This window comes from Ursus arctos, unplaced genomic scaffold (assembly GCF_023065955.2).
Source record: "Ursus arctos isolate Adak ecotype North America unplaced genomic scaffold, UrsArc2.0 scaffold_11, whole genome shotgun sequence".
Taxonomy (NCBI): Eukaryota; Metazoa; Chordata; class Mammalia; order Carnivora; family Ursidae; genus Ursus; species Ursus arctos.
Window position 1 is genome coordinate 70,378,588 of NW_026622775.1, and position 20,088 is coordinate 70,398,675.

Sequence of the window (20,088 nt, forward strand, 5' to 3'; positions counted from 1 at the left end):
GCCACTGGGTCCACGCCACGAAACCATTTATTGCTGTGTTGTCTGGGGGGACGCAGTGCGAATGCTGAAGGGGATGGAGGAGGGGAGTGTCTGTGACTCCCGGACGCTCAAACATTTCCTGACTTGAAGAGTTCAGACCCAATTTACCCTGTGAGCTCTGCTCTCTTGTCCCACGCCAACACCCACGTGCGCACACACGCGTGCACACACATGCACGGTGTCCTTCAGAGCAGCGGTTACGTCCTCCTCAGCTCGGAGGAATGCAGGAGAGGGAGAGGTCACAGAGTTCCTCCTCTTCCATGTCACCTCCTGGCAACCTGCGGCCGGCTTCTAGAAGCGGCATAGGCAGGAAAAGGAAGCGAAAGGGGCCCTGGCCTGCTCCTCCTTGCCCAGGAGCGAAGCCAGCAACTGCAGTCCTGCTGTGAGGTAATGCCTGGCGCCGCCTGTGTGTTCCTGCAGGTCGAGACAGATTCGGGCCGGGTGGGGTGGCAGCCCCAGCCGTGAAGGGCATGCAGGGAGAACAACACTGCCACCGGCTGCCTGCGCCCCAGCGCCTCCCTGCTGGGCCTCGGGGGCCTGGGCTCAGCTGGGCGTCCTGGCCTCGTCTGTCCCAGGCTCCCTGACTCCCCCGGAAGAGTATTCCATCAAGAACACTGCAGGCTGGGTGGAATGCTGAGAGCCAGGCCTGGCCTCCCCCGGTCTCTGAGCCCCTCTGCCCAGGTGTGGAGGGCCTGCCGAGACGGGTTCAGAGGCGCCAGAGAGAAACCAGCTGGAGCCGGAGCCTGGCACCCAGCCCCCTGCTTCCCAGGCCCTCTCCCGCCCTGGCTGCAGTTGCACCAAGGCTCTCATTAGCAGCTGCCCCCGCCTGGGCGTGGAGCATGCCTTGGATATTAGCCATGAGGCGGTTGGGAATTTTGCAACAGTCTCTAGGAGAGCTGGGCAGGAAGAGTGGGCTTCCCCTGCCATCCACTGCCCCTTCGCCATGGATTAAGCCAAGGCAGGAGAAAGAACGTGAAGTCTCAGCAGTGTCTGTGGTACCTAGCGTGACAGAGACAGGGCTCCTGCACCCCCATCTCTGGCCTGCGGTCCTGACCAGCCTCAGAACTGTCACTCACTCCCCTCTGTGCCCCGGGAACTAAGCCAGAGGTCTTGGCCCTGGCCACGAATGGCCCGTACCGTAGACTCGGGTGACAGGCACAGAACGCATGAGGGTTGGGGTCTGGGTGCTCACCTGGCAATTACCCAGCTCCCCTGAGAAGGCCCCGAGGACACCATGCTGTCTGGGAGGCCATCTCTTTTGCTCCTTGGCTTCCGGTATCTTGGAGACCCACTCCCTGAACCCAGTGTCTTGGCTGATGGGCCAGGATCTTCTTGAGTTCACCTGGGAGCGGAAGCCCAGGCCTCCTGAGAGGCACAAGTGCCTGGGATATAGAGGAGATGGAGCCAAGCCCCCAGCCTGGGAGGCGGGAGGCGGTGGCAGTGCCAGGTGGGAGGCAGCTCTTGGGCAGAGGTGTGGGCAGAAGTCCCTCCTCCTGTCCTGCTCCTGGCTCAGACGTGCCCTTCTCGGGGAGGGGAGAGGTGCAGGTGAGGACCATGTGGGGGGAACTTGACGAAAGCGATGGCAGCCAGCTCCTTGCAGAATTCCTCAAGAACCACCACGCCCTGGAGGAGGGTCTGGTGGTCCAGCCTGAGGGAGACAGCATGGGGGTCATGGCCGGGAGGCGGTGGGAGCGTGCCCGGTATGACACCCCTGTGTCCATGAGGCACATTCCAGTGGCAGATGCCTCTGAGGGAAGACAGAGCTCAGCAATGGGCCCTCTCCACCCCCTGGCCTGTGCTCCTCCCACATCCTTAAGCAGTCTGCCTTCCCACCCTGGGGTCTGTCCTTGGGCACCCATTTCCCTCGGTTACTTACTGCTCCCCAGGGACCTGACCCATCAGCTGCTTGCGCACCAGGAGCAGTTTGCCCGGGAACTGGGGTACCCTCTGAATTCTCTGCATCAAGTCCCCGATCACCTAGAGCGGGAATGAGACATGACTGAGGTGGGGGCCGACACTCATGCAGGGTTCCCTAGCTCTGCCGTAGTTCAGTGGAGGATGGGGTGTGTGCCTGCGCATTTCCCTGGAGCTGTCCAGAGCGCCCACTCCTGCAGCCCCCCACCCCTGTCCTGATCCCCTCCCTTCCTGCTGCCCCACCAGCACACACCCTTGGGCTCAGCATCCTTACCCTGACGAGCACGGAGAACAGACTCCTGCAGCCAGGGGCCAGGTTGATGTAGGGATCCAGGAGGTACTCATGGATAAGGGGGTGGGGGAAGAGGGCAAGCCGGGACAGGACTGAGGTCACTTGCAGGTTCAGGCTGTATGGCTGTAGGGAACACAGTGGACAAGCCGAGGGTTGGCAGGGGGCGGTGAGCATTTTTGCACTCCCCCAGCAAGGCGCTTGGCCAGTGTGAGCGTGTGCGGGGGCGGGAGTCTCACGTGATGTGTGTGTGTCATGGATTCCCTGGGGCTGAGGGCCAGAACGCGTTAGGGCGTGTGGAGCACAGGCAAGACGGGGCTTCCCGCCTGGAGAAGGGGGTGGGGGAGGGGGGTATGGAGCTGAAGAACCAAAGAGGACTCAACCCCCCCCTCCCAGGGCCACCTGCCTGGAGTTCTCCCATGGGCCCTCACCCTGTAGTCAGGGTCCAGTCCTGTTGGCTACCTGTTCCAAAATCCGGGACATGCGGTCAAACAGCATTCGGAGGAAGTGACCCTCAAAGAAAGGCCGTTCAGGCTCATGGGGGTCCAGGGGTGTAGGGCCCAGGGGCCAGCCCCAGGGGGCAACTCGGGAGCTGCACTCCTGGAACTGAAATAGGAGTGAGAGTGAGGAGGTGGGCCCAGTGGTCAGGAGGCGCCCGCAGACCGCGGGAACCACGGAGGAAGGATGGACTCAAGGCTCTTGGCCGGAGCAGGGAGCACCTCTGGCAGATCACAGAGGGAGAAGGTGGAGTTTATCAACGCCAGGGCTTTGAGGGACAAGCAGTGGGTGTTGGCAGAGGCCTCAACACTCACCAGTCCGTAAGCATCGTGGACGTATGTGTCATACCCAGTCTCCTCTAGGAAAGCCGAGGTCTTGGCTTCCTCAGGAACCAGGCAGAGGAAACTGAGAGACAAGACCCTAGGTGTGGAGGGGCACCGCCTGGGCCACCCTGTTCCTCCCGGCTCCATCTCCAGCCCCGAGGGAACACTCCCTCCTGGCCTGAGCCGCATCAGGGCTACGGCCAAAGGCAGAACAAATCTCAAGTGACTTGGGTTTCCGGATGGCTCCCTACCTGTTGACGATCTCAGTCACTGCTGTTTTGCCGTCCGAGTTGGTGGCGGGGGCGGGAGGAGGCTTTGCAGAGGGCTGAAAGCTGGAGTTGAGGAAGCCGTCTGTGAAGTAGGGGTCTTCCTCCAGATCTCTGTGGCACCAATGAATGAATGAACAGTGCAGGGGTACTGGGGGGTTGTGGTGAGTCCCAGCGGCCTGAGGCCTCCCAGAGGCACAGGGTTGCACTTACAAGGTGTCCTCGTAGCTCTCGGGCTCCGGTGAGCCCCGGGCCACATAATGGCGGCCCTCCAGGTTGCACAGGACCAGGCCACGGATGACCTGCTCGTGCGGCTTCTGGAGCAGCTCCTCGAACAGCCGCAGGGTGGCGATGCTGATCTGGGTAAGAAAGGGTCAGCAGGACCCCGGCTTCCAGGGGTCCCGGGGAACTGCTCACTCAGACAAGAAAAGAGCAGGCAGCAGGTTTTAGGGGGAGCGGGTGGGTGCTGGTCCGGGAGCCGGAAGTCTGCCCAGTCCAGTTCCGTTACCAATTTGATGTGTGCTATCAAGTGAGCCAACTGGCTTTTCTGTGTCTCCGTTTCCATGGCTGAAAAGCAGAATAGCGGCCTCACCTGGCTCAGAGTAGCTGCAAGCCTCACAAGCCAAGTGCATATGAAATAGCTTTGGAAAACAAAGTCGCATGGCAAGCATCACAGAAAATCACTATGTGACAGAAGCAGTCACTGTTTTGGGGGGTACGCGTTTTCAATGCCTCAAAGGCAGTACCACCTGGTAAGCTAATGCAAGCAGGGAGAAGCATTCAGGGGACCCCTTGGGCAGGGGCGGTTGGAGCCAGAAGGACGATGCTCCCCCCACTCACCTCATCAGAGAGGTGGTCGCAGTGCCCGATGAGGTGGGCGCACAGAGTGCGGGGGCCATCGTCGGGGGCTGCAGGCTGTGGGTCTGTGCCCAGGAGGAAAGCCACAGCCTCTCGCAGCAGCGCAGGGGAGCGGAGCTGACGCAGCATGGCCGTGAGCAAGGCGGTGGAGGTCAGGACGCTCTGCTCAGAACTACAGGGAGAGAACACTGAGCCAGGTCCGGGGGCTGAGAGCCAGGTGGGGGAGGGGAGAGCAGAGAGGGAGCCAGCAGTGAACGAATGTTGGGGGTGACAGAACCCTTTCCTGGTTTCCTTATGCCTTGGCTGGTATTCCTCTGCTTGCTCCCTAGCCCTCCTGAGATCCTGGAGACGGCCCATGTGGTTCTGAGCCACATGTGTGTCAGGGGGTCAGCCTGGCAAACATTAACCATGGAGCCCACAGACCCATGTGACTCTGGCCAAGAAGATCCCTGGCCTTAGGAACAGGAAAGGGCTTGGTGGGGTGAGCAACTGGGTCCAGACCATGGCCATGCCCAAGGGAACGGGACACAGACTTACACATGCAGGAGGTGGGGCTGCAGAATCTCCACGAATAACTTCTCAGCCACAGCCTTTGCCAAGGCGTCTGCAACCACCTAGATGCCGAAGAAAGTGTCTTAAGCACATTTCACCTCCATGACAGTTTTCCACTGAGAAACAACCATGTCCTTGCACGGCGTCTAACACAATAGGCAGGCCGGGGGCCCTGCCTAGCTCCTGAGAAACCCACTTGGCCCTCAAGGTGGACACAGGGAAGGGAGTGGGGTCAACCACGGGGCACCCCCACAGAGAGCCCTGTTGGGACCCACCCCTGCTCACCGTGTGTGCCTCTGTGATGAGGTGGTCACAGTAATCAAACCAGCCCAAAAAGGCAGCCAAGGCCTCCTTGCCAGGGAAGGAAGCCTCGTCAGACGGGGCACTGGGCAACCTGAGGGGAAGCAAGGGAGGAGCGATGAGGCCTGCCTCAGGTATGTTCCAGAATCTGGGCCTCTTCTCCCTGCAACCTCTGTTGCCGGGGTGGGGGAGGAGGCGGGGGAAGCAAAAGTGATGTTTCCCTGGAGGAAAAGCCCTTGAGGATGGGCTGTGCCCTCAGGAAGAGGGAGGCCAACAGAGGGCCCCATCCCTCCTAGAAAACCGGAGGACAGGGAGGGCTTCCCGCCACTGAAGACGCAGGCCAGCTTTCCCCGACCAAGCACCTACCTCCAGCTGACGCCCTCCAAAGTGGCAATGTCCGCTGGGTCCAGGAAGGCGGGCACGGACTGGTACAGCTGGCAGAGGTGCTCGACGACAGCGGGGCAGCAAGGGCTGCTCTGCACCAGGTAGGTGGCGGCTGCAGGCGAAGCCACACTCACCAGGAGCAACAGGTTCTCCTGGGCCCTCAGAGCCACCCGACCTTTCTAGGGGACAGGGGTACGACTTCAGGGACCCAGGTTGGAGCCCCCAGATCCCTTCCCAGCAATTCGCCCTCCTCGTCCCTGCCCCCGCATCTCGGCGGCTAGCACCTTGCTCTTGCACAGCCCGATCAGGGAGGCGATGAGGTTGCTCTCCCCGGCCCGACCGTCTGGCTCCTCCATCTCGGCAGGCGGCTGTGTGCTCAAGGCCCGGGCCGCACAGGCGCTCACGTCAGCGGCCTTGCTGTGGGACCGGTCCTTGTCTTGGATGCTGGCTGCCTCTCTGGGCAGGGTGGTGGGTTCTTTGGAGGACTTCTTCCTGCTGACAATCTTTTTACCCTGCAAAGAAGGTCGGGGGAAGCCACGTCATGGTGCAGACCCTTCCCCATGATGCCCCCGTGGGAAAGCAGGATGTGCCGGCTGTCAGGGCCTCTGCATGGAGCTGGAGGGGAAGCCGCCTAGGCGCCTGAGTACCTGCTCCCTCCTCTGCTTCCTCAGAAGGGCCAAAGAGGCCTGCCCTGGGGTCGGGGCCCTCCCGCTCCGATGCCTCACAGAGGTGCTCACTTCCAGGATGTAGGTGAGCAGGGCTGGGTCCTGTTGGATCTTGGAGCAGAGGACGGTGGTGAACTGTACCTCCTCCTTTTCTGTCTGGGAACCAGGAACTGTCCCACCAAGTCGGAGAAGCTTCTAGAAGGGAAGTAAGTTAGAAACAGGGAAGAATGGGATAGCAGGGAAGAGAGAGGGCTTGACCCTCAGACACCCCTCAGTCTCCTGGTTCCTCACCTGCACAGGCCTGTGGACGTTGAGGTAATGCAGGAGGGGGTGCTGCACCTGGGCCAGAACCTTGCTGAAGAACTGGAATACCTGCTGCCGCATCCCTGGGGGGTACTGAGGGTCAAGGGACAGAGTGCCCATCAGAAGACGAAGCCGTGCGCACCGCCCGGAATGCTGCTCCCCGCAGGCCACAATCCTCCCTCTGTCACTGCTCAGAGGACACCTTCTCTGCAAGCCTCCTTCCCTCACCACAGCCACACCTCCGAGACGGGCAGCTTCACTTCAGACCACCACAGTGGGGCAAAGGTCGCAATAAGTGAATACCGCAATGAAGCAAGTCAAATTAATGTTCTGGCTTCCCAATGCATACAAAAGCTATGTTTATGCTGTACTGTAGTCTATTGTGCAATGGCGTGTATCTAAAAAGCACTGTATAACCTTAATTTAAAAATATTGCTAAAAATTGCTAACCATCACCTGAGCTTTCAGCGAATTGTAATCTTTTTGCTGGTGGAGGCTCTTGCCTCAATGCTGGTGGCTGCTGACTGATCGGGGCGGGGGGGGGTTGCTGAAGGTGGGGTGGCTGTGGCAATTTCTTAAAATAAGACAACGAAGCTGGCCACATGGATGGACTCTTGCTTTCATGAACGATTTCTCTGTAGCACGCGATGCCGTGTGACGGCATTTTACTCACAGTAGAACTTCTTGCAAAACTAGAGTCAGTCCTCTCCAACCTGCCAGCTCTAGCAACTAAGCTTATGCGATGCTCTAAATCTTTTGTTAACATCTCAACAATCTTTCCAGCTCTTCCCCAGGCGTAGATTCCATCTCAAGAAACCAGTTTCTCTGCTCATCCTCAAGCAGCAACTTCCCATCTGTTAGTATGATCCAGAGATGGCGGCCATTCAGTCCCGTCCTCAGGCTCCACTTCCTGTTCTAGTTCTCTTGCCCTTTCCCCCACACTTCCTCCTCTGAAGTCTTGGACCTGCCGGAGTGCATGAAGGCTGCAATCAAATTCTTCCAAACTCCTGTTCATGTTGATATTTTGACCTCTTCCCATGAATCACGAACGTTCTTAATGGCACCTAGAATGGTGAATCCTTGCCAGAAGGTTTTCGATTTCCTTGCCCAAATCCAGAAGAACCACTATCTATGGCAGCCACAGCCTTACAAATGTATTTCTTAAATAGCAAGACTTGAAAGTCAAATGACTCCTTGATCCAGGGGCTGCAGAACGGAGGCTGTGTCAGCAGAGAACAATGGTCGTCTCGTCTTACCTCCCCATCAGAGCTTGTGCGTGACCAGGTGCAGTGCCAGGGAGCAGTCATATTTTGAAAATATTTTTTTCTGAGCGGTGGGTCTCAACAGTGGACTTAAAATATTCAGGGAACCATGCTGTAACGTGAAGTGCTGCCACGCAGGCTTTGTCGTTCCATTTACTGAGCACAGGCAGAGTGGGCTTAGCATAATTCCTCAGGGCCCTGGGATTTCCAGAACAGTCAACGAGCACTGGCTTCGACTTCAAGTCACCAGCTGAATTAGCCCCTAGCGAGAGAGTCAGCCTGTTCTTGGAAACTTTGAAGCCGGGCATTGACTTTCCGCCTCCAGCTATGAGAGTCCTGGCCGGCATCTTCTTCCGAGAGAGGCCGTTTCATCTGCACTGGAGATCTGTTGCTCAGTGTAGCCTCCTTCATCACTTATCCCAGCTGGATCTCCTGGAGAACTTGCTGCGGCGTCTGCACCAGCACTGGCTGCTTCGCCCTGCGCTCTGATGTTACAGAGACGGCTTCTTCCCTTAAACCTCACGGACCCACCTCTGCCAGCTTCGGACTTTTCTCCTGCAGCTTCCATGGCTCTCAGCCTTCGCGGAATTGAAGAGAGTCGGGGCCTTGCTCAGGGTTAGGCTTTGGCTTAACGCAATGTCGCGGCTGGTTCGATCTTCTACGCAGACGGCTCAGCCTTTCTCCACATCAGCAGTAAGGCTGTTCTGCTTTCTTATCGTTCATGTGTTCACTGGAAGGCACGTTTAACCTCCTTCAACAACTTTTCCTTTGCATTCACAACCTGGCTAACTGTTTGGTGCAAGAGGCCCAGCTTTTGGCCCATCTCAGCTTTCAACGTGCCTTCCTTACTGAGCTTTATCATTTCTTATTTTTGATTTAAAGTGAGACACATGACTCTTCCTTTCACTTGAACACTTAGAGGCCAGTGCAGTTATTAGTTGGCCAAATTTGAATATTGTAGCGTCTCAGGGAACAGGGAGGTCCAGGGAGAGGGAGAAAGATGGGGAATGGCTGGTCAGTGGAGCTGTCTTACAGAGGCATTATCTGTGGTCCCCCCAGTTATAATAGCAACATCGAAGATCATTGATCACATATCACCGTAAGGAATATAATAACTAAGTTTGAAATAGTACCAAGAATTACCAAGATGTGACAGAGAGACATGAAGTGAACAAACGCTGTTGGAAAAATGGCGCCGACAGACTTTCACAATGCACCGCTGCCCACAAACCTTCGACTTGTAAAAAACGCACTCTTTGTGAAGCACCATCAAGTGGGGTGCAACCAAATGAGGTGCGCCCACATTGGAAACTGGCCTTGCCCGCGCTGCCAGGTCCCCGTCCCCCTTTATCGTTCTCTGTAACCCTGTCATTGTTGGATACACTAGGTGCGGGCTCCCCGATCACCCACCTCTCTCTGACCAGAATTTGTGTCTGTTTTAATAGCTGCTGTGTCCGCAGCACGGAGGCCCCTGCCTGGCACACCTTCGCTGAATGAACCCTGACTGCATAACGGGAGCATTTCCAAGACACGACATGACAGGAACACAGGTGGACGAGCCGGGACTCAGGGGCTCCCCGCGGTCCTGCCCACCTCAGCCTTGCCCAGCGTGCACAGGGTCTCCAGGATTTTGTGCTGCAGCAAGTATTCCAGACAGGGCCCGGCCTCGCCAGCGGCCGTCTGCTGCCTCTCCTCGTACACCAGGATGTCCAGCATCTGCTTCAGCCGCCAGGGAATATCCGTTTTCTTGGCAGGGGTGTTTTCATCTAACAGAGATTCAGGAAACAAGGGTGAGTGGGGTGAAGATGGGCACTCGGGCTTGAGGAGGGGCTGGGGGGTGGAGGGAGACTGAGGGTACACCTGGAGTAAGGCCAGGTTCACAGGTGGCTTCGAACAAAGACCCGAGGAAGTGGAAATTTACAGCTGTATTTAAAAAGACAAAAGACCTTCTGGATGAGGCCCAGGACGCAGCCCTCTGACCGGGAAAGTATGCGTACTCCAGCGCTTTATCAGAGGGAGGCGGCATCAGTTTTTCTCCTAACCCGGGGGCGTACAGGAGGATACATTGTTCAGGCCACAGGCCAGCTCTGGGCCCGACTGAGCAGCCGTGGGCTCAGGGGTCTCTGTCATAGAATTTAGAAGCTGTCTTAGAGCAGCTTCCTGACAGGTAAGCCTCTGATCCTTTTTACACTCACAGGAGGCAGAAAGGAGAAACACTTTTTTTTACAAAGGAGAAAAAAATCCATGCACGACTATGAGTTCAGAGGCAAACCTGCTCCATCGTGCAAAGGTCTTGATGGAGAAGCTGGGGCTTTCTTGGTGAGAGTCTCAGAGTGTTTGCGTAAAGCAAGTTTTTATGCTTTGGGACCGGCCTTGGAGCACCCCCTAGCTTATTTTGAAAGCATTGGCTTTTGAACAACACAGCTCACCTCACCCATCCCTGTACCTATGATCTAAGGACTGTTCTGGAAATTAATGGATTGGGTTCAGGTGAAGCCTCAGGTGGACATGAGTCAGTTCTGGATCTTTTCCTACGTTCTGGTAGATTGGGGCTCTCTGGCAAGAGATCTTCTGTCTAAAAGGTACAGGCTTCCAATTAAAAAATAAATAAGTCCTGGGGCGCCTGAGTGGCTCAGTCGGTTGGGTGTCCAATTCTTGATTTCATCTCAGGTCATGATCTCAGGGTGGTGAGAGTGAGCCCTGCGTCAGGCTCTGTGCTGGACGTGGAGCCTGCTTAAGAGTCTCTCTCTCTCCCTCTCCCTCTGACCCCGCCAAAAAACAAAAAAACAAAAGCACAAAACAATAAATAAATAAGTCCTGAGAATGTTATATACAGCGTAGTGATTATAGTTAATGTATTATATATTTGAAAATTGCTAAGAATAGATCTTAAAAGTTGTCATCACAAGAAAAAAATTGGTGACTAGTTAGGGTGATGGATATTAACTAGACTTACTGTGGTGATCACTTCACGATATATCCGCATATTGAATCAATATGTTGTACACCCAAGTTACATGATATAATGTTACATCTATTGTATCTCCAAAAAAGAAAACAGATCTTCAGTTTAAAGCCGTTGTTCTCCACTGGGGGTGACTTTGCCCCCGGGAACATTTGGCAATGTTTGGATAGAAGCCAGAGCTTCTGCTAAACATCCCACCATGCACCCCTAGAAGCCCGCCACCACAAAGTATGATCCAGCCCAAATGTCAACCACGCCAAGCTGGCAAAACCTGGTCTTACAGGACACTTGGGGGTCCCTCAGAGTGTCCAAAGACTGGTTTTTAATTTCTTGGGCTGGCTCTGGCTAGAGATCAAGTCTTCAGGAAAGGGGTAGACTGGAATCAAACCCCAGTCTGAACCAGCAGGTAGAAAGCCAGGGATGCAGGACAGGGTCACCTGGCAACCAGTGTGTATCCACCAATACCAGCGTACTGACTACAAAGCAGCCAATCCGACTCCACCCCTCAGGGGGTGATCCTGCTGGGCCCAGATTACCCAAAGCTTTGGCTGGCTGGGGTGTCAGCTCCGGGAGAAGGACCCAGGCACATTACACGTCTTGGTTTTTGTTCTCCTCCTACCCTAGGTTTCTATAAGGGAAATGCCCTCTAAGTTAGCTCAGGGAAAGGAGGAATTGATTCCGTTTCTTTTCTTTTAATCAGTAAGCCCTGGGCGTGGGCCCTGAAGACAGGCCTGGACACTCTGCCTAGCTGGAAGCTAGGGGCAAGTAGGGCTCACCCTCTGCCTTGCAGTCAGGTCGGTGACATGCCCAACTGCCCAGCATCCACGCCTGCCTCACACAGTTCCTCTCCCAAAAGGTCAGGGTGGGGCCAGCCCCCACTCTCAACCCCTGTGAGGCCCCTGTCACCTTCTCTAGGCAGCATGCATCTCTGACTGGCATGGCGACGTGGCCCACACCTTCCTCCCCACTGCCTGCAGGGCTCCCCTGGCCAGGGAAGACCAGGCCCCACCTGTACTTTCAATGTAGTAGTGCGTGATGCCCTTCCAGTGCTCCACGAAGGCCTCCAGCAGGTCAATGCTGGGCTCCCGCTGTGGAGAGAAAGGAGACACAGGCTAAGGGGCCGCCACAGTGATCACGGGCTCCACGACCACTGCCACTCATGACAACGGACGTTCCACCGTCTACCAGGTATCGATCAGGTCAGTGCCAGGCCCTGGAGGAGGCGCCGTGATCCAGGTTCTCAAAGGGAACAGGAACGCACTTTCTCCAGGACAATATCTTGGCACCTCTCCCAGCCTCCCTCTCTCCTGGAGATGCTGTGCTCCTGCTACATGTGATGATTCCACGGTCCCTGGCCCTTGGTCGGGGAGACAGACACAGAAACAGATCGCCTCAAGATGATTATGCCACCGTAGAGGGACGCAGAGGAAAACAGGAGAGCGCCCCCAAGACAATAAAATCAAAATGATACACATGGAAAACTTGGCAAAGACAAAGCTTTCGGGCCCCTCTCGGTTCGAGAGTCTGCACCAATCTGTGTTTGAGGCCGTCGGAAGGCTTTGTTCATCCAGATGGGTAATGTTAGCACCATATTCACAAGGTGCCTTTCTTATAACATGCCTGCATCTCTTGTCCAAGGCTGCAGGCTGACGGAGGAGCTGGGGACACACAGCCTGCAGCCCCAAAGAATTCTATCTCTGCTACGAGCAGGGCCCAAACTCGCCCCTTTTCCAAAAGTTCTCTCTTCATCACCACACCGATAACAACTGCTTTCTCTGAAAACTCCAAAAAAGAGCATTCATTCTCTTTCCTTGCAGGAAAAAAAAATGCATAATCAAATAGTCCCTCACCACAGGTGCTCTTTTCTACCCCTCTGTCTTTGCTCAGGCCACTCCTCTGCCCAGGAGGCCCTGTGTCCCCCTACACTTGCCTAGATCTGAACAATCACCGGTGAGGTCCAGCTAAGGGTCACCGGCTCCGGAAAGGCCTCAGCAGAGCTCCTGGACGCGTCTCTTTCTAACCTCGCACTTCACTGCAACACAGAACTGTCCACTCCTGATTCATCCGGAAAGTATCTTTTGAGTGCCTGATGCTGTAAGCAATACACGGCTGTTGGAGACCCAGTGCAGGGAGAACAGAATTCTAAAACCGCCCAGAATCACTCAGCGGTACGAAATAGTGTGAGAACACAGGACAGGTGGAAAGTGGCCCGTGGGAAAAGAGCACTGGAACAGAGGAAGCTTTACTGAGGTGACCCTGGAACTAAAATGTGACAAATGCGGTCCCACGTCAATAATTAGAGATGAAGGAAGGATGCTTCCTGTGGAAGGAACTCTGCAAAGTGTCTCTGGGACGAGGACGGATTGATGAGTGTGTGGGCCCCTGATCATTGAGCCACCGGGTCAGGACTGTTTTTTGCAGGCAGTGGGGGCGGGTCAAGGATTCCTGCAGAGCACGTTTTAGGTGGGGCGGGCTGGCGGTTGTGTGCAGGACAGGAAGGTGGGAAGAACGGCCTTCTGGCCGTGAGGACAGAGGGAAGAAGCAGGAAAACCGAATCAGAGGCCCTGAAACTCTCCCCCTAACCCTTGGCTGCCCAGGCAACCTTGTCTTCTTTCTTGGTTGGTTGTGGGGGGCATGGCCCTTGCCGGAATGGCACCTCCACGGTCATCGCAAGCACACCGTCCACATGGAGCCACTGCCTCTTACCATGCCCTGTGTGAGCCTATGATTGTGGGACTCAAGTCTTCTCTTCTACTAGACTGTGAGCTCCCGGAGGGCTCGGGTTCTGTGTTTTCTAGCTCTGCCGGCCCTTAAAGGGCTCTGCCACTAGTGACTGCTCATTCGTATTTACTAAATATCTCAGCAAACTCCTTTAGACATCCTTTCTGTAGCTCCTCGTCTCAGGAAAGCCCCCCAACCCTTGACCAGCACTACAATCATCTTCCAGTGCTGCGACGGGCTCACATGTAGCCTCCAAATTCATTTGTAGTCTCCCAAACCCTTCATCTGGGTTGACACTGAAAACGAACAATCCAGTAAGAACAGGAGACCCGGGAGAATACAGACGGTCAGCAAACAGACTGTAACAAAACAGACCGTTAGAACAAAGCAAGCAGATCATCTTCACCTGAATCTCCTATTAGCTATTGCAACTCCAAAGAAATTGCACCAAATGATTTATTTTAAAGAGAAATTATTAAATTCTAATCTTCACTATCTTTGTTACTAATAATCATAAAGAATATTTTCTAAAAGAACCCTAATGATTGCTATTCTGTTTTGTCAGAAGAGGGCAGGAAGGAGCACTCTTCCCCCTTAACAAGGAGTCAAGCAACCAGCTGGGGTCTCAACCTGGTGACCCAGGCAGGGGAAGACCGATGCCCCCCATGTGGGGGTGAAGGGGAAAAGAGGGGTTCCCCTCTCTCCTGACAGTTCCATGGGGCCAGCCAAACTTCTACGGTATTGTCTATGTAACCGATGCTCAGGGGCCAAAAATCACCTGCCGGAAAATACCTCCCTTGACCAGCAGTACGTCCTCCAGCCCCTGACGCTGACATGCCTGCATTGGAAGCACTAGAAATTCACTTCTCAGGACTAAGGCTCTCTCTGGTCCGTCCACCTGCCCTGTGTATGGAGCTTCCCTGGAGAGGTATGAAGTGGTTTGTCACATCACGTCCTAAGATGACAGCTGTTTTGATTGGGGACAAGGAGGAGGGGAAGGCAAGATTACTCTGGAAGCCCTCCCAAGGTGGCCTGCCCTGGACGTCAGGAAGGGCAGGGCTGGGGACAGGTGGAGGAGAGGTGGGGGGAGCGTTTCACTTTCTTCACAAGTCTGATTAAGGCTGAGACTGTTGGCTTTTATAATAAGCTCTGTTTTGGAGAGTGTGCTGGGGAGAAAGGAGGTGGAACACAAGCATGTTGCTCCTGAGCAAATCTGACAGAATATACTGAATCGATCAATTAGAGGAGGACTTCTACTTTGAGAGAGAAGAGCTGTTAACTTTACAGACAGATTCTTGGCAGGGTTACTTTAAACGGAAGGCATTCGGCCTAGTCTACCTAAACTGCACTTTTATCTTGCTGAATGAAGTGAACCCGCCTCTGACCAGCCTTCAACCCCAACAGAAAATGGCAAACACACCAACTCTCCCTCGTATGGCTGCCCCAAGGTCCCCCCGCTGCTGGCCTCTCCTGACTCAAGGTCACTCTGGCAGGGCCCCTGTGGCGTGAGATACCGGATGCGGCCCTGTGCCCGCAGCAGGCTGCGTCCTGGGCCGGGCGCCCACCCACCCCGGAGTGTATCTATACAGGCTTCCTGGGGACGTGTCCAATCCGGGCCGGAACTTCCCAAGTGGAGGCTGAGCGCACACGCGCCTGACTGAGGTCTTGGGGTTGTCTGGGGGCTCGGAAGGAAAGCTAGGGGCATTTATGTTTCCAGCCCAGGTGACCGGGAAGGGAGGAGCGTGGCGGGGGGAGGGGAGGCGGAGGAAGGCAAAGGGCCGGGGGAAGGGACCTTGGGGAAGAAACTACTGGGGGACAAGGGGGCCCTCTAGCACAGAAGAGTTTGGGAACTGGGAGCGAACTGGGACCGGGGAGCAGGAAAAATAAACAGGAAGCCATCTGGGGAAAAGGGTTAGGGGCTGGGGCGATCTGAGAGGAGCTGGGAGTGGGCGATCGGGAACGAGGCCACGCGAAGCAAGAAGGGCTGTGCGGGAGCGGCGCCACGGGGGAGAGAGGAGGCCCGGGAAAGGGCGCCACGGCCTGGGTGGGGGTCCCTTCCCGGAGGCGGGCCCGCGCCCCCCGCCCCCCCCCGCCCGCCGGCTCCTCCCCCGGCCCCGCGCCCGCCCTTCCGGCCTAGGCCCCGCGCGCCCGGGCCTCCCCGGCCTCACCGCCCCCACGGCCTCCTGCAGCAGCGCGCCGAGCCGGCTCAGCATGTTGGCGGCCCGGCCCGGCCCGGCTCGGCTCCCGGGCGGCGGCGGCGGCGGCGGCGCGGCGGCGGCGGCGGCGGTGCGGCGGCGGCGGAGCTCTCGGGCGGAGGGCGGCCCCGGAGGCGCGGCGAGGGGGCGGGGCCCTGCCTGGTCCGCCCCGCCCCGCCCCGGCCCGCGGGGGGCGCCCGCCGCCCGTCGCCTCCTGCCCGGCCCGGCCCGGCCCGCGCGGTCGGGAAGGAGATCGGGCGCCGACGTGGAGCCCCGCGCCGCAGCGGAGGGGAGCTGCGTCCCCGTGGGGGGAGCCAGGTGGCAGCGAGAAGGGCGAGGGGCACCGGGAGCTGCTTCGACGAGGAGTGGGAAGGTTTGTGGGTCCTGTAAGTCTCCAGACGCCCCTACCCCCCGCGCCCGGCCCCTGTCCGCACTGAAACAAACGTGCTGGTCCAAATTGAGAGGTGCTGAGGGTAAAGGAGACCCCGGATTCTGAAGATTTACTACAAAAAGAAAATGTAAAATAGCTCACTCATGATGTTGTATGTTGATGACTTGTTGAAATTGTAACATATAGATATATCGAGTTAAATGATGTATATTCTGAAAATTAATTTCACTTGTTGCTTGTTCCTTTGCGTGGACACAGCACTGGTCCGGAGGTCCTGCTGAGGAAGTAACAACCGGCCGGGGTGTCCTCGCAGCGCCAAGGAAAGAAACAGAAGGTGGGTCTCCCATGTCAAGAGGCCTCCTGCCCCGAAAAGTTGGGCCCATGAATTACGCAGGCAGAACCCTTAAGAGCAGGAGTGAATGTCCAGGACATTTCCTGGAATGTCCAGAGGGACAATTCTGCCAGTTTAAAGCCCATTCTCCCTACCACTTCCACTTCACCCTCCAGCCTCAGGAATGAAAAGATCTTTCTGAGCCGAGGGCTGGTATCTGCTGACCACTGACATGGGATGAAAGGATGGGATTAAGGGTCGCACTAGAGAGGAGGGTAGCCTCTACCCTAAAGCTGTAGGGCCTAGAGCTGTGGGGTCTTAGGGTTTCCCTGCACTAGTCCTGCCCTTTGGGCCCCATTCACCGGTTAGGCTGAGGCCCAGGGGTCAGGCTGAGGCCCAGGAGTCGCCGCCACTCCAGACATGGCTGTGTACCCTGGAGTGGAGCCTGGAGTCTGGCCCAAGTCACCAGGGGTGGGGGCAGCGTTCTGCCCAGCCCAGACATGGCTAGCATTTGGATCTCCTTCTCTGACAGCTGCTTGGGGAAAATAAGCGTTTTTAAATAGCCCATCTGCAAATGGGCCCCTATGAGGAGCCCTATGGGAAATGAGAGGAGGCTTTCAGGCCAGAACGTGTAAGAGCAAAGGGAAGAAACGAGCCTGTTTTGTGTACGGAGAGGTGACCTGGAGAGCTGGAGACCTGAGTCCAGTGCTGCACTGTGCTTTTGTGGGCCTGCTTCCTCACAGGTCAGGGGAGCCGCTGCGTGGATTAAATCCACTTTCCCCAGGGAACTCTAGGGGATAGCGGGAGTGCATCAGGAATCCGTGACCTTTCATTTGGCTTCACTTTGAAAATTTTATCTTAAAACTTCTAATAAAAGTCAGTGGACACATTTATATGGTTATATGCCAAGAGCGTTAGAGTCCACGGATGTACAGGTGACCCTTGAACAGCATGGGTTTGGACTGCACAGGTCTGCTAATACAGGCAGTTTTTAGCTAAATACAGTGTAGTGCTGTAACTGTATTTTCTCTCCTTTATGATTTTCTTTCTTTTTAAAAACATTTTTTAAGTTTAATATTATTGTTGTTATTATTATAATTACTGTTTAGTAAACTCTCCACCCAACGTGGGGCTCGAACTCCCAACTCCGGGATCAAGCCTTGCATGCTCTTCCAACTGAGCCCCTATCCCTTATGATTTTCTTAATATTTTCTTTTCTCGGGGCGCCCGGGGGACTCAGTCCGTTAAGCGTCTGCCTTCAGCTCAGGTCATGATCCTGGGGTCCTGGGGTCAAGACCCCACATCGGGCTCCCTGCTCAGTGGGGTATCTGCTTCTCCCTCTCTCTCTGCCCCTCCCCCTGCTTGTGCACATGTTCTCCCTCTCTCCCTCTCTCAAATAAATAAATCTTTTAAAAAATATTTTCTTTTCTCTAGCCTACTTTACTGTAAGGATACAGTGTAAGTGCATATAACATACGAAATGTGTGTTAATCGACTGTTTATGTTAGGAAGGCTTCTGGTGAACAGGCTAATAGTTAAATTTGGGGGCAGTCAGATTTTATATGCAGATTTTTTACTGTGTTTTCGAACAACCCCCATGTTGTTCAAGGGTCAGCTGTATTTAAAGTCTGCCAGATTAGTTCTTTTGGGAGAAGACCTTTGAATAAAGCCATTCCTCCTGTCGGTTTAAATGAGGGCCAACGTTATTGCTGGGTGAACTGTCTTGGATGTGCAAGTCACTAAGCCCAGCTCCAAGGAGAGGGGACATTGACACTGGGCTAGCTGCTAGCTCAGTGGGAGGAGTGTGAATGGGTTTGTGTGCATTTTTATTTTATTTTTTTAAAGATTTATTTATTTATTTGACAGAGATAGAGACAGCCAGTGAGAGAGGGAACACAAGCAGGGGGAGTGGGAGAGGAAGAAGCAGGCTCATAGCGGAGGAGCCTGATGTGGGGCTCGATCCCTCAACGCCGGGATCACGCCCTGAGCTGAAGGCAGACGCTTAACCGCTGTGCCACCCAGGCGCCCCTGTGTGCATTTTTAAAGCACAATTTTGTAACTACTTACCTGTGTGGATCAGGATTTTCCTGATACGATGCAGCCAAATACAATAGTGAGTTAGCTCCTGCATACGATAAAGAGGCAACTGTTGTATATAAATCGTGCCTTAAAATTTTTTTGGTCATCAAAGCTTCTTTGTTCTCATTCACTTTCATCATAATTAGCTATAAAATTCAACTTGTAAATGTATTGCAATTACTAATAATAAAATAGAATTTAAATAAAAAAGGTTTGCTACTGAAAAGCTTTGGAAACCGCTGGACTACGTGATCACCAAGCCTTTGCATCTGTTTGCTCGCATGTGCCTGCATACGAGCGAGCGAGCGTGCGTGTGTCGTGGGAAGAGGCTCTAAGAGAGTCTCCTAAGGTTTTGTCTGAGGGACCCAGCTCCACTTCAAGTCTCTCCAAATCTCAAAAACTTAAAATCCTTTAGGTCTTAGCATGCAATCTGCCCCACCAAACACACTTCCCGGGGACCTGTGAGCAAACACTGCCTCAGCACCCCTTGCTGTTCAACAGCCCGGGAGCTCTGTGGACACGGGGGTGCTGGCCTTGTCACCACTGTATCCCAAGTACTGGAACAGGGTAAGGCCTCCAAACATTGGCTGAACACCTAAAATTGGGTAACCATTCTCTCTCTCTCTCTCCACCTCCTCGTCTGCCCTCCCCGCTGCCCCTCGAGAGGCAACTGTTTATACTGGGGAAGTCCTGGGTTAGCAGTCGAGAAACTTGGAGGTCTGTCTCCACTCATGAACTCGCACGTAGCTTCAGGCTTCAGATGAACGGTCTCTTCTACCGTGTTCTCTTTCTCTGTAAGGATGAAAATGGTCTGTGCCACGGAATGGTCTGTGCCACGGACCTCACGGGTCGTCGAAAGGATAAAACAATGTTGCAGATGTATCAGAACTCCTACATCTTCAAATAATGGTTCACATTTGAGTGATTCTTACCCACTTTGCTTTTGTTTCAGCCAAAGGGGGTGGAAACTCATCTCGGGGGTAGTGGACTTGAATCAGGTCCCAGTTCTTGGGTTTACGCTCCAGCTCCCCGGGTCCTTCTCACGGCACGCCTCCTCATGCGCCCACATCTAGGTTCTATCCGGCTAGCCCTTCGCCAGCACCCACACACGATGTCCCCCTTCCGATCTTCCGGTGATCTTCACCCTCTCCACCCACCTCCACGCTCCAGTTCCCCGTCTGCGCCCCCCGCGGGAGGCCTTGCCAAGTCAAGCGAGACCATGTTACCCCGTCCTCCCTCAGCCTCCACTGAACCCGAGGCCCACTAGACCTCACCCGTTTCTCCGTTGCTTGGCTTTCCCTGCCTGCTCTTCAGTAGTCGCCTACCGCCTACTCATGCACACCGTGGACCTTCTCTGTGTGTTTGGCCTCCCCACCAACCGGGAGCATCGGGCCCTGGAGGGTGCAATCGTGTCAGATACTGACGAGGTTGACTGCCACGCTGGGCGTTCAGGGCCTCAGTCGAGGACAAGCAGGCTTTGCACCCAGCTGGCTCTCGTCTCAGTCTGCAGAGGGTGACTTTCTGCCGTTCCTCCGTGCATCTGTGCTCACACGGGCCCTGAGGAAGAGGCGGTAGCTGGGACCCTGCTAGGCCAGCCCCTGCTTCTGTGGCCCGGGCTTGCGGGAAGGGCAGTGTGCGTGCTGTTTCCATCTCTTCCAACCCTCGGGGCTCCCCATTTGAACCCTCACTCCCAAGCCTTCTCTCAGCCTGGCATCACCTCTTCCTCTTACCCACGATCTGGTGGCCCAGAAAG

At 55.4% G+C, this 20,088-nt stretch overlaps 1 protein-coding gene and 1 long non-coding RNA gene across 6 annotated transcripts; one reads left to right on the forward strand and one right to left on the reverse strand.

Moving 5' to 3' along the window:
- Window positions 1-9: 9 nt before the first annotated feature.
- FHIP2B (FHF complex subunit HOOK interacting protein 2B) lies at window positions 10-15,603 on the reverse strand. 5 transcript variants are annotated; one of them, XR_007187985.2, is made up of 18 exons: window positions 15,508-15,603; window positions 11,628-11,706; window positions 9,247-9,419; window positions 6,380-6,484; window positions 6,071-6,283; window positions 5,708-5,935; window positions 5,406-5,602; window positions 5,025-5,133; window positions 4,725-4,801; window positions 4,170-4,359; window positions 3,543-3,688; window positions 3,315-3,443; window positions 3,055-3,145; window positions 2,705-2,848; window positions 2,228-2,368; window positions 1,916-2,016; window positions 1,232-1,687; window positions 10-453 (listed from the first exon to the last, which is right to left on the reverse strand). XR_007187985.2 is itself a non-coding variant. In XM_048212292.2 (17 exons), exons 1-17 carry the CDS (start codon window positions 15,550-15,552, stop codon window positions 1,549-1,551), a joined length of 2,304 nt encoding a protein of 767 aa, XP_048068249.1. In that variant the 5' UTR covers window positions 15,553-15,603; the 3' UTR covers window positions 10-1,548. The 5 variants fall into 5 exon arrangements, 4 of the variants coding, with proteins under 4 accessions (XP_048068249.1, XP_026374834.1, XP_048068248.1 ...); XM_048212292.2 differs by having other exon boundaries at window positions 10-1,687; window positions 6,071-6,280; XM_026519049.3 differs by having other exon boundaries at window positions 10-1,687; window positions 6,161-6,283.
- A 161-nt stretch (window positions 15,604-15,764) lies between these two features.
- On the forward strand, window positions 15,765-18,545 carry LOC130543369 (uncharacterized). Its single transcript, XR_008958690.1, has 2 exons — window positions 15,765-15,920; window positions 16,184-18,545. It is a non-coding gene; the product is annotated as an uncharacterized LOC130543369 (long non-coding RNA).
- Window positions 18,546-20,088: the final 1,543 nt, after the last annotated feature.

Bases quoted from the DNA above. Each gene is read 5' to 3' on its own strand.
- FHIP2B (XM_048212291.2), bottom strand. From the start codon at position 15,552: ATGCTGAGCCGGCTCGGCGCGCTGCTGCAGGAGGCCGTGGGGGCG. The intron at 11,707-15,507 runs GTGAGGCCGGGG...TTCTCTCCACAG, and splicing joins TGCAGGAGGCCGTGGGGGCG to CGGGAGCCCAGCATTGACCT. The intron at 5,134-5,405 runs GTAGGTGCTTGG...GCTTCCCCTCAG, and splicing joins TTGGAGGGCGTCAGCTGGAG to GTTGCCCAGTGCCCCGTCTG.